Below are 25237 nucleotides of genomic sequence, written 5' to 3' on the forward strand. Positions count from 1 at the left end.
CAGCTCAGAGGCCACGAGGGATGCAATGAGGGGCTGACTCAAAGGTGAGAGGCGAACAGAACACCCTGGTCTGGGTCACAGGTCTCTGCCCCGCTTCTGCCCCTGCTTCACATCACCCCTCCACCCACAGGTGGGTCGTTCTCACTGGCTCCACATCCCCTCCAACACACCCCACACACCCATCAGCACCTACACTCACCCAGCACCCCCTGCTTCACAGGGCAGCCACAGGGGGTTACTTACATTTCAATTTTCATTCAAGTCCCACATGTCAACTGGATACTGGGGCCCAGAAGAAAAACACTCCCCCTGCTGCCAAAGCTCTGCTGGACGGCACGGGGGGTGGGGGCAAGATCCTTTACAATCTAAGGCAAAATGCAACCTGTCATGGAGCCGGGCACGAGAGGGCAGCATATGCAGGGGCACAGGGAAGACAGCACAGAAGATGTCACTTTAGAGCCAGGCCTTGAGACAAGCTATTGCCAACCAAAGGAAAAAGTCTGAGAAGGAGAAACGCGATGAGCAAAAGCACTGACAAGCATCAAATGCTGCCAAGGCACAGTGGGTCCTTTCAGCTTCTGGACAGGACGTGAGCGAGGCCACAAAACGACGTCCGTGGTTACCCTTGGCTGTGCTAGGAAGGAGCAGGGGGCTTCAGGGGCTGACAGTGTTCTACCCTTGACCTGAATGGTGGTTACACAGATGGCTTCTTTATGATAAATCACTGAGCATATACTCATATTTTATGCACTTTCTGGTAAATGTATTTTACAACAAGAGAGTTTTTAAAACAGTAAGCATGGCTAGAACAAGGGTATGTGGAAGGAAACGATGGAATATGGAATGAGAAGATGGGCAGAGGCCAGACCGCAGATCGCGTGCTGTGCTACGATCCAACGTAAACTGAGGGGTTCTGGAGGGGCCATGGACATCATCCTAGCTTTATTTCAGAAAGATGATTCTCATAGCGGCCTGGAGGACCACACAGCCCTCAGGGCTCAGCTCACTTGCTGGAACATCAAGTTCAGTAAACAATGAAGTAAAGATTTAATGAGTCAGTTAGTTATAAATGGGAAAACTACCTTTAATTTCACTCATTCCACAAATATGTTGTGAGCTCTACTCTATGCCAGGCACTTTTTAAAAACTATCTATATTTACATAGCAGGTGCTAGGATAAAGCCATGAAAAGCCAGGCCTGCTCCAAATTTACAAAGGTTTCTCACATCCACCATCTCACCGGACATCCCAGCCACTTGGAGATGGGGCACATAAGACATTAGTCTTATTCAAAGAAAAGGAAGAATGAGGCTCAAAGACTACGAGATTCATCCAGGAGCATAGGCTTGGTGAATGACAGGACTGAAACATGAACCCGTGCCTTTGTATTTTAAACGGAAAAAGTAAACTATGTTCTAGTAGCCCTTTCATCCTTGGGAATGAGTTGAGGTCTACAGTTATGAAAAAGACAATTAAGTTCACTGTCTTGCCTTCTTCTAAGAGTGTAGAAATGACATTTTTAGAAAAACCAGCCAACTTAGCAGCAAACAAGGAACAGCCAGAAGTCACCGAGCACAAAGGATAATGAACTCTCCAGAAAGTATGCTTAGCGATGACCCAATCAAGAGAACTCTCTGGAAAGTATGCTTAGCCGTGTCCCAATCAAGGGAACTCTCCAGAAAGTATGCTTAGCGATGACCCAATCAAGAGAACTCTCCAGAAAGTATGCTTAGCAATGACCCAATCAAGAGAACTCTCCGGAAAGTATGCTTAGTGATGGTCCAATCAAGAGAACTCTCCACAAAGTATGCTTAGCAGTCCCCCAATCAAGAGAACTCTCCGGAAAGTATGCTTAGCAGTGTCCCCATCAAGAGAACTCTCCGGAAAGTATGCTTAGCGATGACCCAATCAAGAGAACTCTCTGGACAGTATGCTTAGTGATGACCCAATCAAGAGAAGAGACTCTCGCTCAGGATATCACTTGGTAGCTCCACCAGCCAGAGCTGTGGTCTAGGACTTTGAGAAGTTCACTGTCTGGAGGCCTGGGGTTTTGGATTACATTAAGAGGTAATGTACGTTTTGTGAAAAATTATGAACAACTCAGAAATGGGGAGCAGGGAAAAGAATTCCTGATTGCCTTCTAGTCTTGTAGTAAGTGGTACAGGTATTCACAGAGAGATGAACAAGAAGGTTTTATTTCAGGGGTACTCGGCGGGGGGGGCAATGATTAGATACCATCAGGCCCGTCCCATTCAGATGTCTACATTTTGTGTAGAGTAAGGCAGCAGACCAAAGGGCCAACAACAGAACTGTGTGAACTCTGTTGAAAGGACGTTGTTGATTAGGAAATGCTCTTTGTATCAGTCAGGACTCTCCAGGGAAACAGAAGCCATAGGAGATTGACAGATTAGATACATGGATGGATAGACAGATGCTCAGGCAGACAGATGGATCAATGTATGGATGGACGGACAGGTGGATGGGTGAGTGGGTGGACGGAAGGAGGGAAGGAGGGAAGGAGGGAGGGAAGGAAAGAAGGAAAGAAGGAAGGAAGGAAGGAAGGAAGGAAGGGAGTGAGGGAGTGAACAGGTAGATAGGTAAGTGGGAGGGAGGGACGAAGGAAGGGAGGGAGGGAGGGAGGAAGGAAGGGAGGAAGGGAGGGAGGGAGGGAGGGAGGGAAGGGAGGTGATTTATTAGGGGGGATGGCTCATGCAATTATGGAGACTGAGAAATCCCACAACAAGCCGTCTACCAGCTGGAGACCCTGGGATGCGCAAAGCATGGCTCAGTCCGAGTCCAAAAGCCTCAGCACCAGGGAGGCAGATGGTGAAACTCTCCGTCTGAGAGGGAGGTCTGAGAATCCAGGAGGTGGGGAAGTACGGGAGGGCAGTGGTGCTGGTATAAGTCCTGGGGTCCCAAGGCCGGGATGCCCGAAGTTCTAACATCCAAGGGAGAAAGATGTCTCCCAGCTCAGGGAAAAGAGAGGCCCACGTGCCTTTCCTCTGTTTCTGTTCTCTCTGGGCCTCCAGCCTATCGGATGGTACTGCCTACACCGAGGGTGGGTCTTCCCCGTGTGGGCCACTCAGACCCACATGCCAGTGTCCTCTGGAAACACCTCACAGATACACCCAAAAACAATGCTTCACCAGTTCCCTAGGTCCCCCTCATCTAGTCAACTTCACACCTCAAATTCACCACCACACTCTTCTTCACCAGAAACTAGTTTCATGGGCAGGAACTGCTATCATAGTGTCATTCTGATGAAATTAAGGAACACTCCAGTAAACTACTATTTTTAACTGTAAAATGTTCATTCCAGAAAAAAACTGCATAAAAGCAACGGCAATACCACACACAATGCACATCAGGCACATCAGAGCCAGGAACGGTGCCCTGAGAAGGCGGTTAGGGCGTCATGACTTTCCAAGGGGCCATGCCTTCTCTCCACCCAAATGACACAAGAATCTATCTTTAAAAGGCACACGAACCAGAGACAAAGGTTAAGTGACAAGCAAGTGTTCTCAAGGGGACTGGAGGGCCATGCAGACCCTGCCTTTTCGTTTCAATGCACTGGCTTTGCTGAGGCCATAAGCAGAAGACCCACCAGGCATCGCTCTTGGTTTCTGACCTCACTTTTCAGAGGCAGGGGAGAGTGAGAGGCTGGCAGAAAACACGGCTCCTCTAGGGCAGGAGCTGTGGCCCTCATTTCTCTTGGAGTTCTAGTTCTGGGCACAAGGCTGAGCAAGCACAATATTAGATGTTTCACAATTAAAAAAAAAACTTGAATTGAAATTCAGCGTAGAAAAATCAACAAAGTAAAGGAGTGGAAAAAGCACAGCCTTCATCTACTCAGTAAGTGTTTATTGAGCACATATTACCTGCCAGATGCAAAACACACAAAAGCCTTGGCCCTCTTTGTTCTCACACTCGGGTGAGGGGGAAAGAGATGACAAACGGGCTATTGGAGAGTAGGGATGTGTCCAAGTAACACAATGATGAAGTATGGCTACTTTCTGGAGCTGCTCCTTCAGGTCTCAATGTCATTTCGTAAGAAGGATGATGGTGCTTTGCAGCTGTGTCTAGCGTTTTCAGACTCACAAAGGGCTTTCCCCTCGATCCTTCCAGCTGCCCCACACAACTCTGTGGAAGGCAAGGCATTTGGAGTGCAGAGAAAGGTTCTCCATCTCACATCCTCACTTTGGCAATATCATTCAACACTTTTCTACTTGAGATTCTTACAGGATCAAAATACAAGAGCTACAAAATACAAAATACAAGAGGGTCACAAAGTTTTGAACACTGACTCTCCTTCTGTATCACAGATTCTCCACTCTTTCATGCCGCTGTGACCATGTAAAAGGGGCTGGGGGTGGGGGGTGGACGGCAGTGAGCAGGGGAGGAGCAGGTGGTAGGTAAAGGGATGAGGAGAGAAGCCCTTAGACGAACTTTGGCTTTAACTTTTGAGTGGGATGGGAAGCCACGAGAAGGTTGTGAATAGAGCAGAGATCTGACTTATGTTTGAAAATGGCCAGTCTAAGTCCGAGATCTCACTCTAGAGAAATATAGTAAGTCATTGAACTTATTTGAGACTCAGTGTCTTTAAGATAATCTTGTCTCTCTGAGAGTTACTATGAGGATAAAATGAAGGACACAAGATAGCTCCCTGTGAGCCTGAAACTCTAGAAGCAGGTGTAACTACCTGTGCACATGACCATCCAACATCGGGGCCTGAGGAAGTGAGTGCTCATCTCCAAACACCAGCGGCATTACATAATGTATTTCATTTACACACACACCCACACCCCATAACATCAGAAATGCCATTTCAACCAATCCCCCTGGAGGAGGGAGAGGGAAGAGGGCAAAACAGAGGAATTAGAAAGCTGAAAATAAAACTGAAATCTGCGTCTGAAACCAAAACAGCCAACGAGCGTTGTAGTGAGTTTATGCTATGCCACCGTAGCTAACTGGAACGCCACTTCCATTGCTCTGCATGGTCTGGCTACAGGAGAAACTGAGGAACCTGGAAGGAGAGAAGGAAACAGCAGGCCCATCTCCGAGGCCAGCACAGGGCGCCAGGCCCTGCGGAAGCTGTGGCATGTTGCGCACCCTGCTGTGTGGGGCAGCCATGGGCTCAGGTCCCCCAGCTGCTTGCTGCAGGCTCTCCCGCTTCGGTGTTTTGTACAACTCCAGAGCCAAGGGCATCCGCATCTTGTGCGGGTCACTTGTGTCACTGAGTCTGGAGGAAGTCATAGATGAGTTGCAGTTTGACCTCATGGATTATCGTTTACCCTTGACCTCCTGCGCTTCACAGCCAGCTTTCCTTCCAGATGGCAGGTCCTACCAGGTGCTCAGGCCACAGCCACCCACTGACTTCAACAGCTCCCGCAAGTGTGCACGGCTAATCTAGAATAAGTCTTCTATCCCCATCGTAATGGTTCTGCTGTTCTGATGAAACCCTCACTGCTCCGCAGGTTGGTATGGACACTCTGGCAGGCTCACCCAGGCAAGGCGAGGGTGGACCTCTGGGAGTTTGGAGCACGGCTACACCATCCTTTAGAGAGAACCATCTTACTTCTGAGGAACTACTTTCAGCTAGTGAAGCCCTGGCAGAGACATAATGCTTCACCAGAGACACCAAGAGAAGAGGAAACCTGAGCCGCCCTGCGTGGCCCACAGTCTCTCTGACCCATGAAGGGGCACTCCATCCTCAAGTCAAAGCGGGTGTGTGACAGCAGGCTCCATCCACTCCAGAAGACGTGAGCGAGCAAGCAGCCCTAAGTCCTGTGCGCTGCCTCCTCCCTCAACAACCATTCATGAACACTGCCCAATGGTTTGGTTGGATGGTCGACAATGGAGAGGAATATGATTAAAAAACTGGTAACAAACAACTGGTCTGCAGAAGATGCTGTCAACAGACCTTCACAAATGGGCACATGATGTAAACAGACATCAGCAGAAGAGGATCTTGATACTCAGGTAAATACCACGACCCACTGTAGCTGCATCAGTCAGCCTCATTCCCCAGACTTCTTGTCCAAATGGGCTCATGTACATGTGGACATGATGGCAGGAATAGAGGTTATGCATGAACTCAGCAACACGGACTTCACTCATGGAAATTAATCCGACTCCAGGTACTTCCGAGTACCCTACCTGCCAACAGCAGACAGCAACATCAACCTCCTTACCCCACCCCCACGCCCTGACACCATCCCTGGGATATCAGCTGGCACCTAATGGCAGGTTGTTATCACTGGTCCGCTTCCATCATGAAGAGATCATTAAAATAAATTTGCCTTCTAGGTCCACAAGGCCTTAAAGAATGTCCTGTTCTCCATAATGGGATCCCCACACCATTGCTTCTGACCAGGGAACTCATTTACAGCAAATGAAGTACACAATAATGGGTCTGTGCTCAGGAAATTCACTGATCTTGCCACAGACTCCAGCATGCTGAAGTCACTTACCCAATAGGTCAAAATAATTTTTTTTGAATATCCAATTATAGTGCCAGCCAACTGGTGATACCTTGTGGGCTTGGGGGCAAGAGGCTTCAGAGTATCTTCTGGCACTATATGTTCTGACTTGGTGGTACTGTTTCTCCCACAGCCCAGATTCACAGCCCAAGAATCAAGGGGTGAAACGAGAGGAGCCTCCTCTATTACCCCCAGTGACCCACTAATAAAATGCTTGCTTTCCTTCCCTAAAATGCTGGACTGCACTGGTCTAAGGGCAAGATATGGCAATGGTTTCATTAAACTGGAAGCAGAAGCTGCCACCTGGCCACACCGGGCTCCTCGTGTCAGTAACAGGCAAAGAAGTGGCTCCTGCAGTGGCTGAGGTGACGGACCCCAATCGTGAGGAAGCCACTACCCCACAATGGGAGTAAGGAAGAACACGCAGGGGACCTGGAGACCCCCTGAGTGCCCCTCTGTGTTCTCACACCCTCTGATTAAAGTTAAGGAAAAGTCATGACCATCCAATACAGAAGTGCTACTGAAGGTCCAGACCTTTCAAGAAAGGAAGCTGAATCACCCACCAAGAAAAAACCATGACCAACCAAGGGGTTTGCTGGGGGCACCGAGAATACAAAAGGGGCAGTAGATGGAGGTGGTAAATTCTAGCCATGAACACTGACCAGGTGTGGAGACGGAACCTGTTACAGGCTTTTCTTCCTTGTTTTGATAAGAATATAACTGTGTACACAGAAACGAATTCTTCTTCCCCCTCTCCCAGGCCCCCACCATCTCACATAAGAAGGGCTAACAGGAGTCAACCTTGTATGAATATCTCGGAATTTAGGTTACAGGCTCTAGAAGAGAATGGATGTCACCCAAATGTTGGACAAAGGGGCTCTGTCTCCTCTGCGGGGAGTTGGGGAATTTCCCGTCACCCGGGCAATGGTGAATCACGTTAGGCTCAAGCGTGCGCTGCTCGTCTCTACTTGGAAACTCAGTGTGGCTAGAAGAGGTATGCATGGGTGCCAAGTTGACCAAAGATAAACTGTGGTAGTTTTCTACTGTATCAGCCTAGCAAGGCTGGAATCACACTTCCCAAAATTCCCTTTCTTAGATGATTCTGGGCTAGGGTGGCTCTGAGAGAAATCTGGGAGTGATAGGGCAGAGGGGAGCAGTGGCCCCAGACTCTGCAGGTGGACGCGGGGACAGGGACTGCCGCAGCTCACGTGGGCTGTTGCTGGTCACCCGTGCCATCAGGAGAGACGCAGGCTCCCGTCTGTCTGTCCCTCCTCTTCCCCAGTCCTCATCCAGCTTTCTTCCCGGCTGCCGGCCCGACCAGACACAGCAGAAACTGCCCGTGCTTCTTCCAGGGAAGAAGTTCTCACAACTGCACACGCCCTCATTCCTTCAATAAACTCTTCCCTCCATGACATTCAAAATGGTTTGGCTTCTCCGATGAGACCATAACCCACGCAGGTTTGACAAAACCATCTCAAAGTTCGTATCTAACTGAAGGTGGTATGATCCTTAACTGAGCTGACAAGTCAACCTACGGCTGTTGCTCTTCAAGGGAGGGGCGGCTGTGTCCTGGGGCCATCAACTGAGAGTCCCACGGCAGACGTGTGATTGGAGAAGCCACTGTGCGCCATCACTGCTGTCTCCTCATTCCCCAGGCGTGAGTTCCTCAGTCACCTCTTCTTCTGGAGTCAGCGGCTGAGGAACAGCCCCACTGAAGGGGCCGTGACCTGCCAGCTACGTGCAGCTCCTCAGAATGAAAATGACCAACAGCCCCCAAAATCAAACGATCACTCTGTTTCCAGCCTTGAAAGTACACTGCAGGGGAAGGGCCAGAGACAAACGTTCCAAATGCTAGAAAATACCCTCAACAAGAAAACATACTTGTCTTTACTCACTGCCATTAAAAATAAAGGAACCCAATGACGTTCTGAGTTATATCGAGGCATTTAATTTGTTTTCTAATTAATCTACTGTCTTCTTAAAAAGTTGGTAAATTATTCTCAAAATCGAAAAATCCATGACCACCTTATCAGAACTATCCCTTTTCTCATCCAGAGCACAACTAAGTATTGACATTTGGCCCAGTCTGTGCCCCGACTGCTCCAGAAGCTGAGGAGACAGGCAAGCGGGAGCAGCTGGCACCCTCAGGGGCACGCAGTCCAGCTGGCCTGGCTTCTCCACAGCCCTTCTCCACACTCAGAGAAGCATGCCAACAGGGGAATCTCCCGTAACAACCTCCTTCCAATCATCAAGACGGATCCTGCTTTGGTGGAATAGCCGCGCTCGTAGACTGCCAAGGAGAGAAAGATCTGAAATGCAAAGTCTCTGTGTGGCAGGTAACAGTATAACAACTTTGGGGAAAAGGAGAGCATTTCCCTTAGGAGACAGACAAGGCCGGAGACCACGCAAAGAAGATCAATGCACCAGGAGCCTCCTGAGTACAGTCAGCAACCGCTCTGTCACTTTCCACTTATCTACCTTTCTGTTTTAAAAAGCAAGCTGGATTCCATTAGTTGACATACATTCAGGTATTCAACTTTCTTATGAGATGGTAGCCCCCTGCCTGACAGATACTGAAAGGAGACATACAGCCACCAATTCAAAAATGAATTCCGGAGATTCAACATCATGTCATGCTTCATCCGCACTTGAAGCCGGGTACTAACAAACAGGTACTTCTGAGTGCTACCAGCAGGCCACTAACTGGGGCCAGGAGAACCAGAACTTAGGCAAAAATCGTCTAATAGAACCTGTACCCCCAAAAAAGAAAAAACCAAAAGTCTACGACCGAGACGCCTGTTTGTGCTGTACCCAATTATTTCTGGCCCAACAGCCAACCTGGTGGAAACTGCTTTAATCGTGGCAGAATGGGTGCAGCCCAAGAGCGTCAAAGACTAAGGAAGTGGGGGCTGTAGCACGCACCCAAAAAATATACCACAAAGAGCCATTTCTCTTCCAAACTGCTGATACCTGTTGCCACAGCAATAAGCTTTCACTACCTCTGAGTCACAAGGAAGACAGCAATCGGAAGAGAGGCTTGTGTGTGAGGCACTCGGTGTCCTTCTCAAAACCTTTTCTGTACTGACAATCTCTTTGGGTTCAAAAAGTACTTGGCCCACAGTGTTTTATAATACCCTGTTGCCCTTCCTACCCAGAAAGGGGACAGGCTCTGCAACAGTCCTGCCAATCACAAAGGCAGCATGGCTGGGCAGGGCTGGCCACTCACTTGATGTGATGTATTCCGGAGCTTTTCCGGGGCTCAGCGGCACAGCTTCCTCATAATAACCTTCTGGGAGGGAAGATGTTGGCAATGGTGGAGGCCCACTGTCAGGAGGCTGAGGAAGAAAGGAAAAGTGACACAGAAATTAGCATGACCATTAGAAGGAAATTCTGGATTTCCAATTAACAGGTGTGGCCAGTCTTTTCCTCTTTCCTTTGTAAAGTCTTTGGCAAAAGAGAACCTCATCCTACGAAGAGGCTTGGAAGGCCAGCCCTGATGTGTCTCTCTTACTTTCCTGTGCACATTCTTGCCCCAGCCCCGGCCACATGCCGTCCAGTTCACACCAAATCTCCAGGTTCGGTGTGTGCAGCAGTCTCACTGGAGCATCCACGACACGGAATTCCCCTTCCCCCACACAGGACTGGGCCTGTTCAGATGCTGCCCCAGGGGTCTGAGACAGTGTCTGCACTCCCCTTTATCCCCACACACTCCACACACACCAACCCTCGCAGGCCTCAGACGCAGACTCTGGGACTCCATGGCCCTGCCACAGGCGGTGGGCTCCTGGGACACAGATGCTCAGGCGCACCCAGCACTCATCACAGAGTGAGTTGCTGAGCCACACTGGCTGAGTGCACGAGTGAGGCTTGCCCACATTCTCACCATATCCCTACTGTGTGCTAGGAAAACTTTAAAAAAGCAAATCACCTGGGAGCCACTTTCTAAAACAAAGTAGAAATTATTCTCTAGAGATGGAATCCACTCCTTATTAAAACCAGTCATGTCACAATTTTTTTTTTGAGTTGGAGTCTTGCTCTGTCACCCAGGCTGGAGTGCAGTGGCGCAATCTCTGCTCACTGCAAGCTCTGCCTCCTGGGTTCATGCCATTCTCCTGCCTCAGCCTCCCAAGTAACTGGGACTACAGGCGCCCACCACCACACCCAGCTAATTTTTGTATTTTTAGTAGAGACAGGGTTTCACCGTTTAGCCAGGATGGTCTCGAACTCCTGACCTCATGATCAGCCCGCCTTGGCCTCCCAAAGTGCTGGGATTACAGGTGTGAGCCACCGCGCCTGGCCCATCACAATTTTTTAACAAACTCAGAGACCGAAACTCTCTCTGGTTGTGAAGCCATAGCCTTAGAATATGGATGAGCTGGGGCTCACTCCGCGCCTCGGGACAACCTACGTCCCACCTGGCCTTCAGGACTGTGCTCGAGTCCCCTCTTTTCTTAAATGTTCCTGACGGCTCTAATCCACCCCAGCCTCTCCCTCCTAAGACCATCTACAGGACTTGCTGGTGTGTCTCTTACTGGTCCTTCTGCCAAAAGAGGTGGCTGAGTGGCAGGAAAGCCAGCATTCGCCCAGCATCTGCAATCTGCCCAGCACTGTGCTAGACACTTCTGCACTTGCCACATGAACGTCAATCAATCCATGCAGGAATCCTTCAGGGCACGTATTCTATTAGCTTATATTTTACAGATACAGAAGTTGAAGCTCAGAATCCAAATCTGCTCAAAATCAGACACTAGTAACTGCCAGCTGGAGTTTTCAAACACCACGTCTGCCTGCTAAAGACCTTTTTAATATTCATATTCTTTCTCTCTCCCCTTTTTCCTATGAATAATAGCATGCAACAATTTCCCACCACCTAGATTCTGTAAACAACCTGGGAAGAGGTATGTTCACAAGGAATGGAACAGAGCAGAGGCCCCAAATTGAAATCTACTCAGTTACAGTTCCAAGTAGAACAAGGTTCTATTGAAAGTATGGGGCTGTTGCGTTTTTTTAATGTAAACTCTCCAGAAAGTACGACTCCATTGCTTTCCATGTAACTCATCTCTGAAGCCAAGAAGTCCTTTGTGAATGACTAATCACCCACTGCAGATTCAACCCACTCCTTCCTCTCACCAGATGAAGAAGAGAACTCACTCCAGACCATCTGCACAATATTCCTTCAGGGACTTACAGAGAGTTACCTCCCTCCCGCCCCCAGTCCTTGTTCCCGAGGCTAAATAACTCCAATTCCTTTGCACTCCTATCAGAAGGCTGGCTTCCCAAACTGTCATCTTAGTGTGGCATTAGGCTGGACCATCTCCAGGTCCTTCATATCTTCCTACAGACGCAACAGAACCTGATACACGGGGCCCAGCACCAGGCAAGGTCTGTACAGGAGTCCACATCCAAGTTAAAATCTCTGCTGGCTGCTTTTGGAAAACAGCTGCTTGATTCACTGAGTATCTTTTATTCCTGAAACGCAGGGTATTCCAACTTCCTTTTAGCATGGTCAAACAAACTATTCATGTCCTGGAAAAGCACGACAAATAGCTGAATCAAACCAACGTTTGTGAACTAGTACAGGTCAGACTCCTTTCCTCAGTGCCCCAAGGAACTTACTCTCTGAATCGATGGGGTTCTGAGCAGACACTTTCAAACCCTATTGGTGGTCATGTACTTGGCACAACCTTTTGAGTATCCCCTTAGATCCAATAATTCCACTTCTAGAAACATATGTCAAAAACCACATATGAAAAAACCACATAAGGATGTTCAATAAAAGTTTGTTTAGTAAAATCTAAAAACAATCTAAATGTTCAAGAGAAGAATGCTCAGATGTATTGCTACATCCACAGACAAACATTTAAAAGGCCAGTGCATGTGTACAGCCATTTACTTTATTAACCTCTACGAGATACTGCTGCATGAAAGAACAAAGGTGTACTATGATCCCTTTACATAAAAGGTGAGTGTTTGTGCTTACATATACACAGAGGCAGAAGGTCATTCATCAAAAGTGTTCATAGTGGTTGCCTCTTTCTATATGCAATCTGGAATGCTTGACTTTTCTGCATAGTTGTCATTTTAAAAATCATTTTAAAAAATAAAACTACTTTCATTTTGAAATAATACCCCCTCAGAAAATAATACTGCTAAAGAATCACTCCACTCTCAAATACCACTTATCCTTGAAATCGGCCACAGGGGTTTCAGACACTTCAGGCTTGTTAAAGTCAAACAGGAGAAGGGCCGAAAAGATGAGAAAACTGTCACCACCACTGCTTTTAGAGGATCAAGTCTTTCCAATCCTTTCCAATAAGAATTCACTGACAGCACAATTAATGGAATTCTAAAAGGTACACAACAGGGAAGGTAGGTTTCCAACAGGGGCCACGGGAAAGCAGAGGCCAGGCAGGAAATAAGACAGTCTGGCAAAGGGAGGAAGACGCAGGCGCACAGCCACTCACATCCAAGGCTGGCTTGTTCCTGCACCTCTGCAACCTTGCCAAGACTCCACGTGCCCATTCCCTCACCTAAAACAAGGGCATCGCGTTAGAACAACCTTCAGTGCCCACCCCAGCTCTGAGAGTCTAATTCCAGCATTCTTATAAAGTTACAGGTCCACAGACAACAAAGCCAACTTTACCTCTTCCAAAATTCCATTGAGAGCCGACCCCATGTCCTCCCAAAGGATAAAGGACGTGCTAATCTCTGGGCAGAGCAAGTCCCTCAAATGTACCACTGAATGGCAGCCCCACACACCACTGTGGAATCACTCAACTCTCCCTCACTATCAGGAGAGACCCAGTCCGTGCACATGCCCCTAACATGGCCTGCATCTGTCCCCACTGTTTCCTGGGCTACCACTCACAAAACACAAGCTAAGGCAACAAGGGTCCTTGGGTTGGGCGCGGTGGCTCACGCCTGTAATCCCAGCACTTTGGGAGACGGAGGCAGGCGGATCACAAGGTCAAGAGTTCAAGACCAGCCTGGCCAACATGATGAAACCCCATCTCTACTACGAATACAAAAATTAGCCGAGCGTGGTGGTGGGCACCTGTAATCCCAGCTACTCAGGAGGCTGAGGCAGAAGAATTGCTTAAACCCGGGACGCAGAGGCTGCAGTGAGCCAAGATCGCCACACCGCACTCCAGCCTGGGCAACAGAGGAAGACTCAGTCTCGAAAAAAAAGAAAACAAGGGTCCAAAGTCTAACCATCATGGCATCTTTAGACACTTAAAAAGAAGTATGAGAAACTACCCTCCTCAGAGAATGACTGATCTTCACCCCTGCTGTGCCGCAGAAATAAGAAAGAACTGGCACTGTGCCAGTGACTAGGTAACTCTCAAATTCACTAAAATATTTCTCCCTCAAATTAATACTTGAGTAAAAGATCCTGAACTTTCAGTTTAGAAGATCTTATCTACCTTCAGGAATCGTACATTTCTGCTGGAAGGTCTCCATCTTGCATTAGAGAAAACTAGTACTTACACAACACCACAGTAATATAACCTAGGCTTGTGGGCTTACAGTACTGGCCGTAATTTTAATTCTCGTCTTTTGGAAAGGAAAGCCCATTGGTATCTGTCTTTGCTACTTTAAGGAAAAGTGAATTCTTTAAACAAAAAGAGAATTCACAGAGAATTCTCTTTCCAATAATAATAAAAATAGCCATGGTGGGAGGATTGCTTAAAGCCAGGAGCTCAAGACCAGCCTGGGCAACATGGCAAAATCCCATCTCTACAAAAAAATACAAAAATTAGCCAGGCATGATGGTGCATGCCTATAGTCCCAACTGCTAGGGAGGCTGAGGTGGGAGGACTGCTCGAGCCCGGGAAGTCGAGGCTGCAGTGAGCCATGATCATGCATTGCACTCCAGCCTGGGTGACAGAGTGAGATGCTATCTCAAATAAATAATTGTTTGTAAAATGATATGTTATAAATACAGTAATAATTATTATTGTTATTACTACAGGTTGAGGATCTCTTCTGCAAAATGCTTGGGACCAGAAATGCTTCTGATTTTGATTTTGTGTGTGTGTGTGTGTGGCAGGGGGGTGGATTTGGAATATGTGCATTATGTACTTACTGCTTGAGCATCCCAAATCCAAAAATCCAAAATCTAGAATGCTCCAAAATCCAAAGCTTTTTTTAGCGCTGACATGATGCTCAAAGGACATGTTCATTGGACCATTTCCAATTTCCAGATTCAGGATGTTCAACCTGTACTGACCACTTGCCTACAAGGTGTCAGCCACTGTCCTGGGATGCTTGATACATATTTTCTCTCGTTCAGAAAATAACAGTCAGATGTCAGCCTCTCAACTGTGATTTCACAGATGAGGAAACCGAGGCTCAAGAGATTAAAGACACTGCCCAGGGCTGGACATGCTTATCCACAGAAGTCAGCCAGAGTGGGCACGGCCTGCTGACCTGGAAACTGTGGCACAACTGCACGGCGTCCGTTGCTCCTGCAGCCTCAGCACCTACCACACAGCGGGCTGAGCGGACAAGATGTAAGGAGGGAACCAACGAACCGAACAACGAAGACTGCACGGGTCCAGACCTTTTGCTCCCACATCACACAGCACAAGCAGACGCATCATTTCTTAGGAAGACTCCCCTCCCCGCGCCCAAGGCAGACCCAGCACCTTCATGCCTTCCACTGCCGCTTGCCTCGCCTGCCTCGCTCGCCTCGCCTCGTGGCAGGCACTCCGCCCTCTGTCTGCTGCTCCCCACCTTCTTCCCTACCCCTGCCCCATCTGTTGCTTAGTCCTTTCCAGGGAAACACCAATAAATGACGAGAGCTGATCTTAGCTGAGAAATACATATACCTAGGATTTGGAATCCCTTTCTGACTTTAATTTTATATCTACAGTGACACCTCCAGATTCTGTTTTTCTGGTAAAAGGGATTAAAATCTGTTAAGAGTAACAGCCAAAAAATATATAATCTGAAATAAGAACATCAGGGCTCCAGTTCCATTTCTATCACATATTGGCGAAACCCTTTTCTAACCGATGTGAGTATTTCAGCAGCACCCTACGGCATTCATGCCATAATCTAAACTTCCTGTGCCGCTCGCTGCTCATCTGCAGGAAGGAATCCATGCCGCTGAGGGAAACTGAGGATAATAAAATTTTATAGTCTAAGCTGCGAAAATGGTTTCAATCCTAACACTAAGAATTCTGAGTACATACTCTTCTTGGCAAAATGCAAGTCTTTATCCAAATTACACCCCCATTCCATTGTGATCACTGTTAAGTCTGCATTCCACACAGCGCTTGAGTAAACACTGGGAAGATTGTCTCACATATTTTCTTAAAGTTTCTCTCCTTTTACTTATGCATGACAAAGAATGAAAGCCCTGTGGGACCATGTCATCTCCCCTCCCTTTTCCATCAGCAGGCAGGCATCCAGATGGAAGGCGAGGCAGCCCACCAGGGGCGGAAACAGGATAGAGTGGAATCCAGCCATAAAGCGAATTGAAAACAAAGATGCCACTGGGATTATACATGAGCCAAAACTCTGAGATTCCTGAAAGACGGTGAAAAAGGCAAACAAGATGGCTCACATCCACCAAAGGGTCACATCTTACGCCACAGGAAAATGAATGATTTTCTTGTTTTAAATCGTGGACTTGAGCCCCAGCTCTGCAACTGGTAAAAGAGCCAACGTTGTCACATAATCTCAAAGAGCCTCGTAATGTCATCTGTCAAACAGAGATAACAAGGTTGCTGTGAAGGTACCTGAGAAAGGGCGAAATGCATCGATGGGAAGATGGTTAACGCCTGGTATCAAAACTTCACTGTTTCAGGCTCACTTAAGCCCAGGAGTTCAAGACTAGCCTGGGAAACATGGAAAAAACCCGTCTCCACAAAAAATACAAAAATTAGCCAGGTGTGATGGTGTACATCTGTAGTCCCAGCTACTCGGGAGGCTGAGGTAAGAGGATCACTTGAGCCGGGGAGGTCAAGGCTGCAGTGAGCTGTGATCATGCCACTGCACTCCAGCCTAAGCAACAGAATGAGACTCTGTCTCAAAAAAACAAACAAAAAACTTCACGATTTCCTAGAGACAGTGGATGCCAGGGGCAGGAGTTGGGGGGGCGGGGAGGGTGGTGGGGGCGGGAGAATGGGAAGTTAGTGTTTAAGGTGGACAGAGTTTCCATTTGGGATAAAGTATGGAGCTGGATGGTGGTGATGGCTCCACAATACTACGAATGTACTTCATGATACTTAACTGTCATTTTAAGTGTATTGAACCGTACACTTAAAATGGTTAAAATGGTAAATTTTATGTTATGGATATTTTACCACAATAAAAGGAAACTTGGCTATAATCTGCTGGCATAAAAAGGCATCACATTTACATAAGTTCTGGCCCTAAAATACCAGCGAATTAAGTTGCTCCCTCTGCTATCCCTTGAAACATGATATAACCTCAGGCTGTTTACCAAATGAAAATATGTCCAGAAAATGCCTTGATCTAGAGTTGTATGTACTGCATGACAGCCCCAAAAGGAGCCTAGCTTGCCCTTTTTTCTCCTGAGCCATGAAGATCTGAGATACCCCTATGTTTAGACACAATGCTATGCTGAAGAAGGGTGGGGGAGCAGCACAAACGGCGCTTATCCAGTTAGACCCCTTTAGCAAGCCGGCTGCTTGCGAGCTGGGCAGTGGGTCACGGCAGCCAGCGTTAGCACAGATGGGATCCATTTCCCAGGACCTGGGGCTCGCCTTCTCAAACACCCTTTTAGCACTTGCTGCAAACGAAATGCAATCAGTCTGATAGCTGCACAGGTCTCCCTTGAAACAAAGACAAGAATCTTTTGAAAAGCCAGGCGCGGTGGCTCACACCTATAATCCTAACAGTTTAGGAGGCCGGGGCGTGTGGACTGCCTGAGCCAAGGAGTTTGAAAGCAGCCTGGGCAACATGGTGAAAACCCTGTCTCTATTAAAAAGACAAAAAAATTAGCCAGACATGATGGTGCGTGCCTGTAGTCCCAGCTACTTGGGAGGCTGAGGTGGGAAAATCGCATGAACCAGGGAAGCGGAGGCTGCAGTGAGCCCAGATCGTGCCACTGCACTCCAGCCTGGGCGACAAAGCGAGACTGCCAAGAAAGAATGAAAGAAAGAACGAAAGAAAGAAGGAAAGAAGGAAAGAAAATAAAAGCACAGCTCTTTCCACAAACAGTTTTTTGAATAGATGCATATTTTAGCCTATCCGAGTCTCCCCTTGAAAAGCCAGGGAGATAAAGCAGAGTGTGAAACATGCTACATCCCACACTTGTGACTTCAAAAATTCAGAAGTTCAAGATTTCCACACTACACACACATCTACTCTCCAGCAAGCACTTCCAAAGACACATTAGCCAGGTGGAAAGAAGCACCATGTCACACAGGGCATCTCAGGCTTTATTAACTATTGAATAAAGGTATGAAGCACGATTAGACACTAAAAAGGATAAAAAGGTAAAAGACAACCTTATTTGTTTAAGAGTTTATAATACAAAACACTATGACAAAAGGCAATATTCAATTCATGCCACAAAAGAGGTAAAAATAAAGTGCGGTTGTGGTTCAGTGCATGGGAAATAGAACCTAGCTGAAGTAAATTGTACACTAAAAGAGCCCTTCAGTGGCTTACTGTTGCTTTCACAACACATTCCCAGCTTCTCATCACAGCCCACAGGTCCTTTGTAATTTAACCCCTGCAGATAATTCTGGCCTCATGTGTGGATTTCCTGCCCAAATCCCATGATCCAGCAAGGCAGAGCTACCTGCAATGCTCCTAGTATACCTGGCTGTTTTTCTGGCTTGTGCTTTAATTTACAGCACACCCTCTGCCTGGCACAGCTGCCTACCAGTTCCGTCCTGACCCCACAATTAGCAAATTCTCTTGGAAGTCAATTCATCAATAGCGAAACGGCCAACTAGCCCAAAGCCAATTCACTAAAGGCAAACTTAATGTACTTAGTGACTAGCTGACTTGCTGAATCCCAAATTCACTAAAAAACTATCAGAAAACTACAGTCCAGCTAGCTTAACCAAAGCTCTACCTCCTTGACTCATGGAGTTGACAGCTGTTCTCTATTCCCTCTGTAAAATACCCTGAAACCCCTAAAAGGCTAAACATTCAGGGCAACAAGCTCCTCCCTGGGGTGCCCACAAAAACTGTCCCACCTGTTGAGTTGTGTATTTACCAAGAGTCAGCTTTGTTCTTTAAATTCTTATTACCATAATTACTTTAATTTGACCATTACATAATAAACCAATGAAAAAAAATGAGTGCAAAAGCCGAGTTGATGATTCTCTGAGATGCTTTAGAAAGGTTCAGTCAAAACAAACTAGGCAGGGCACAGTGGCTCATGCCTGTAATTCCAGCAGTTTGGGAGGCCTAGGCAGGAGGATTGCTTGAGCACAGGAGTTCAAGGCTGCAGTGAGCTATGATCGTGCCACTGCACTCCAGCCTGGGCAACAAAGTAAGGACCTGACTCTTAAACAAACAAAAGTACCTAAAAAAGCTATACAATTAGATGTGGGGACATCAACTATTAAAAAAAAAGACAGGGCAACATTCATAAAATTCTAGGGATTCTAAACTCAGACTGTGTTACAAAAACTGGAAATTACAAAGTAATCATATGTATAGATTACACAGAAAAGACAAACAGAACCCCATAGGTAGCAACACACCAAAGAATGTGGCCCTCGGTCCTACATCAAAACACAGTGGTTTTTATAGCAATTAAGAATGGCTTAGGTGTCCAGGGAAAAATTACCTTGATACTCACGCACTAAGCACCAGGAGGGGGAAATTACCCACTGGCAAATTGTTACTCAAAAAGGATTCATTTAGGCTGGGTATGGTAGCTCACGCCTGTAATTCCAACACTTAAATCATTCATTTAATTTAACATATTTAAAGCACATGTAATGTATACCTTTTTAAAATTTTCTTACCTTAATCAACATTTTTGATTGACCAGTTCTGACTATACCAGTAGAAGGGCCTCATAAATACCTTAACCCAGGCTAGTTTGCCATAACCATTTTCCCACCAAAGGCAGGAGCAGATCACAGGCCAGGGAAAGCAAGAGACAAGGAGAGAGGACAAGAGAGGGAGAAAGAGGATGAATAAGTAATAAACTATATTGGAAGAAGACAACACAGAAGTGAATCGATCATTCGATGGTTGAAAATGGTAGAAAATGCTGACCAGTCATGAGAACTCTTCATCTGAAACTGGAATCCCTCCGCTCCACCCAGCTGGCACATCAGGGACATGCAGTTTGGTCCAAAGCAGGTGGGAGGGCACTGCAGCAGCACTAGAGAAGAGTCCATGACAGTCACAGGACCACTGCTGCTCTTCCAGCTGCTTCTTTTGTTTTGGTTTGGTTCTGTGGTCTTGTTTTGTTTTGTTTTATTTTTTGAGACAGAGTCTCGGTCTTGTTACGCAGGCTGGAGTGCAGTGGCTCGATCTCGGCTCACTGCAACCTCCGCCTCCTGGGTTCAAGCGATTCTCCTGCCTCAGCCTCCCAAGTAGCTGGGACTACAGGCACCCAACACCACGCCCAGCCAATTTTTTATTTTTAGTAGAGACGGGGGTTTCACCATGGTGGCCAGGCTGGTCTCGAACTCCTGACCTCAGGTGATCCACCCACCTTGGCCTCCCAAAGTGCTGGGATTACAAGTGTGAGCCACTGCGCCCAGCAGGTTTTTGTCTTTTTTGAGACAGAGTCTCGCTCTGTCACCCAGGCTGTGTAGTGCAGTGGCGCAATCTTGGCTTATGGCAACCTCTGCCTCCCGGGCTCAAGTGATCCTCCCACCTCAGCCTCCCAAGTAGCTGGACTACAGCTGCACACCACCACACCCGGCTAATTTTTGTATTTCCTGTACAGATGGGGTTTCGCTATGTTGCCCAGGCTAGTCTTGAACTCCTGAGCTCAGGCAATCCACCCGCCTCGGCCTCCCAAAGTGCTAGGATGACAGGCGTGAGCCACCGCACCTGGCCCCAGCTGCTTCTAACTGTTCTCAGTTCCCGCTCCATCTCAGAACATCTTTCCCAATATGAAATGTGATGAAATATAAGACCCATCACAGGGGAGCCAGAGATTCCAGACAATCTTACAAAGAAAAAATGAAAATAAGCCAGAAGAGGAAGCCAGAAAATGGAAGAACTGTTGATTTCCCATCTAGCCCTTCATCTTTTAAAATAACAATGCTATATTTCTGGACTTTAACATCACATTATATCTAAAAACAGCAAATGAGGCCAGGTGGGGTGGGTCACACCTGTAATCCTAGCATTTCGGGGGACCGAGGCAGGAGGATCAATGAAGGCCTGGAGTTCAAGACAGCAACACAGTGAGACCCTTTCTCTATTAAAAAAAAAAAAAAAATTAAACATTTGGCTGGGCATGGTGGCTCACACCTGCAATCCCAGCTACTTGGGAGGCTGAGGAGAGAGGATTGCTTGAGTCCAAGGTGTTGAGGCTGTAGTGAGCTATGAATGTGCCAATGCACCAGCCTGGGTGACAGAGCAAGACCCTGTGGAGGAAAGAGGAAAGATGAAAGAGGGGAGGGGAGGAGAAGGTAGTAGAGGGGAGGGGAGGGGAGGGGAGGGGAGAGGTGGGGAGGGGTGGGGAGGGGTGGGGAGGGGTGGGGAGGGGAGAGAGGAGGGCAGCATCAAAGCCCCCATCCACACCTAGTGAACCAGAATCTGCACTTTCAGATGGCCGGGTGGTTGGCTGAAGGCTAAAGTTTGAGAAGCGCTGCTCTGAGGAGTGATTAGAGTGCAGGACTTAAATATATCCTAAGCACTTGAGATATATTTGCTCTTTCCATCTCCTGGATAATCCTGAGGCACCGAGGTTACATTAATCTCCCCAAATCATATGAGGAGCCTAAGGCAGCGCGGGGGCGGGAAGCAGGCGGCCTTCCTCCTGAACTGCCCCTGCAGCCTACAGCCTCCCTGGACTCCACTTTGGTGGACAGGCTCAATGCTAACAGTCTTCTCTTGTCTGAGGCACGCTTGCATCTGATTTGCTGCCACACCTCTGAACTAGTATTGTTGAGAAAAGCGTGAATTTGAAATAAATGTTGCAATCTCTGCCCCCTCTACTTATTTTATGATGTTGAGCAAACCACACACCTTCACTGAGCCTCAGCTTCCTTCTCTGAAAAATGGGTGTACGTACACTTCCCCTGATAAGAAGCGTTAGGGGTTGAGGCCGAGTTGTGGGAGTTAATGAGTTGTAATTTATGGTGCTGTGTGGCAGGAACCCAGTAAGTGCTTGTTTCCCTCTGTGCCCACTGCAGTGAGAAGCCCTGAGTCCCTCCAAGACTCTTGAGCACTGTGCCAGGCCCAGGCAGAGCGGGGGTGATCAAGAAATGGCCCTGCCTTCCCACCGTTCGTATCCTGGCAGAGAGATCATCAGATGATTCACACTGAAAGCAAACACAGAAAGAGAATTGCTACTGATTTTGCCCTAACTTTGAATGACACTCTGAATTCCTCGAGTAAACAAGTTAGAAAACAGCCAAATATAGAAAAAGCTGAATGGTACATAAAAGTTTGCAAATGTGGGAATCGCCAGATTTAAAAAAAAAAAAAACAAACAAACAAATTTGAATTTGAATGCATACAACTAAAGTATACATTCCTGAAATATGTACATATTTTTCTCTCTTGGAAACAATATGGATAGTTAACCCCAGAAGAAGTCTAACAATGACTATTAAAGTTTCAGAATAAGGTATTCAACTTCAGAATTAACTCAGAAGAGAGTCAAGTCCACAGGGTCTACAGATACTTTTGTCTGCTAAATCCCCTAATTTTTGTTTTTCTTAATCTGACATAAGAAAAGATGTCTGTGGCCCTGTAGCTCCTGCTATAGGTAATTTATGGTGGTGTGAGGCAGTGCAAAGAAATGCTAGCTTCCTAAGGGGAGGCTACACTTAGAGTCTACCAACTAGCTATCACTAACAGCTTCTCAGCCCTAGAAATATACTCAAAGGAGTGCCTCGAGCCAAATAAGGGCTCCATTCTTCCACACTGGGCTTCCATCACAGGCCCCTGGAGCCCGTAAGTACCCCCAGGCCTCCAGCAACGACCACTGAGATGGTGGGACCTTGACTCACCAGCCAGGGCTGAGGGATCTCCGGCAGGGGCATCTGAGGAGGGGCTGGCAGGCTGTTAGCGGTCTCCTGCTTCTGAGCATGGTCCTTCACATCAAAACCTGTAAGAATTAACCAGAACCACAGAACTGGATGAGGATGGGGATGAGAATGGTACCACTAGCATCTATCAGTTCCTGAACCCTGTGTTGAACACTTTGCAAATATTTATTTTCTCTAATCCTTTACAACAGTCCTGCAAGGTTAGGTATTATTCTTCTCCATTTTACAGGTGAAGAACCGACAGCTTAAATAAAGTGAAAGAAAAGAAAAGAAAAAGAGAAAGAGAAAGGGAAAAGGAAAAGGAAAGGGAAAGAAAAAAGAAAAGAAAAAAAGAAAAGAGAAAGAGAAAGAGAAAGGGAAAGGGAAAAAAGAAAAAAGAAAAGAGAAAGGGAAAAGGAAAGAAGAGAGAAAAGAAAAAGAAGAAAAGAAAAGAGGAAGGAAAGAAGGGATGGATGGAGGGAAGTAGCAAGGGGAAGGAGGAAGCGGAAGGGGAAGGGGAAAGGGAAGGGGTGTAAGAAATGAATGAAAGCACTCATAGATGGAAATGGCGGCACTAGTGCCAGAGCCTGCATGCTCCTCAGTGCCGTGCTGCACCTCAAAGGGAAAGCTGCTCCCCCTCAACTTCTACTCAGGGCAGGCAGGACTTACCCCATGTAGTAATAGGACAGACACCTTCCTGGGAATCAATAAATTTTTATTAAGTGTCTTCTTAAAGTCAGATACTGTAATAGACATACTGTATGGAAGACATGACTGACATAAGCTCACGTGTCTTGGGCACTCATATTATAAGTTGGAAAAACAAACACATACACAACAAACTACTAGGAAAGGTGATGAACACGATACCAGTGCAGGCAGGAAAGAGGAAAAAACAAGTTTTAATTTGGGCACAGTACTATTTGTATGCCTAACACTCATTTGGAAAGGCCTGTAAAAATACTGACTTAACAACGATCACCTACAATGGGTCCAGTACTACACTAGAGGCCAAGCATTGAAACATGAAAAGCCCCAGTGCCTGACCTCCAGGAGCTGCAATGGAGAAAAGAACTTCGTTAGATAACTGCAAACAAACAAAAGCAAGAAAGGAAAAGCATAAATCACACACACACACACACAAACACACACACACACACACACACACAAAATCAATAGATAGGTTTAAAGCAAATTCAAGAGCTGAAGAAAGAATTCATGAATTGAAAAATATCAGGAGATTCATCCAGAAGGAGGCATGAAGAGACCAGTGCTGGAGCTCACTGGGCGGAGGAAGAGAAGACAGGAAATCAGGGGAAAGCAAATGGTCATCAATAGCTGACGTGTTTACTATGCATCAGGCACTGTTTTGAAATATTTTATACCATCTCATTCAATCCTCACAACATCCCATGAGGTCAATACTACCATTAGCCCTTTTTATACAAGGATGAAACTGAAGTATAAAAAGCTTAAGTAACCCGTGAAAGGTCGCACGTTTGGTAACAGGTAGGGCCAGAATCAAAAAGGCAGTTTAACTTTGGAGTTCATACTCATAACCACCTATGATAAAGCGCCTTGTGGGATGGCCGAAGGAGTGTGGATTGTGACCAGAGGCAAAGGTTGACAGATGCGAGAGTCTGAGCAGGGAAGTAACAAAATTACTTCAGAAGTGAACATTTCAGGCCAGGAGCAATGGTTCATGCCTGTAATGCCAGCACTTTTGGAGGCCGAGGTAGGCAGACTGCTTGAGCCTAGGAGTTTGAGACCAGCGTGGACAACATGGCAAAACCCTGTCTCTACAAAAATAACCTAGCTGGGTGTTGTGGTGTGCACACATGTAGTCCCAGCTACTAGGGAGGCTGCGGTGGGAGGATCACCTGAGCCTGGGAGGTCAATACTGCAGTGAGCAGTGATCACACCACTGCACTCCAGCCTGTGTGACACAGTGAGACCCTGTCTCAAAGAAAAAAAAAAAGTTAATATTTCATATTACCCCAGAACAGGGTCCCTATCCTGCTTTCTTATCTAAGTGGCAGGCCCCATCGCCCACCCAGGTTTCCCCAAGCCACCCACGTTCAAACTGCCACCAAATCCTTCAGCCCATCTTCCAGACTGGCCAGGTGAGCTTTCCAGAATGCAAATCTAATCGTGTCATACATGGCTTCATATACTAAAAGAATTCATGTAAAAGTATAAATGAACTGTACACTTTAAATGGTGAAGTGTATGGCCTGTGAATCACATCTCAATAAAGAGGTTTAAAAGAAAAATCCTCCATCTCATCCGGCAGATTATCTCCATAGAGTCCTCAAGATTCTCACATCCCATCATCTAGGAACCGCCCCTCGGACCCTCCACCACCCCGGTCTCTCACGCAACTGGTGTGGACTTGCTTCTCAGGTGCTCTCATAAGGCTCTGATGCTCTCCACAGCAGCACTTAGCAGGCTTTCTTATTGCCTGCTTTTTATTGTCCCACTCACTGTGCATGAAAGAGTTAATGTAGCAGGCCCAAAGCTGCTCTCTCTAGAGGGGCCTGCTTGCAAGGCTGGCCCTGGCTGGCCTCTGGGAACGTGGATTTCAGAAGTGATCCCACC

The 25237-nt window shown here is 47.0% G+C and overlaps 1 protein-coding gene across 5 annotated transcripts in view; it reads right to left on the bottom strand.

Moving 5' to 3' along the window:
* AFAP1 (actin filament associated protein 1) overlaps positions 1-25237 on the bottom strand; it is a 181354-nt gene that overhangs the window by 86829 nt on the left and 69288 nt on the right. For all 5 annotated transcript variants that reach the window (XM_009447331.4, XM_009447333.5, XM_016951278.4 and 2 more), the window contains exons 3-4: positions 22622-22719; positions 9706-9814 (exon numbers count right to left, since the gene is read on the bottom strand). In XM_009447331.4, coding sequence (XP_009445606.3) covers positions 9706-9814; positions 22622-22719 — 207 coding nt within the window. The remainder of the gene's footprint in view (positions 1-9705; positions 9815-22621; positions 22720-25237) is intronic.

The sequence above is a fragment of the Pan troglodytes genome, chromosome 3 (genome assembly GCF_028858775.2).
Source record: "Pan troglodytes isolate AG18354 chromosome 3, NHGRI_mPanTro3-v2.0_pri, whole genome shotgun sequence".
Lineage (NCBI taxonomy): Eukaryota > Metazoa > Chordata > Mammalia > Primates > Hominidae > Pan > Pan troglodytes.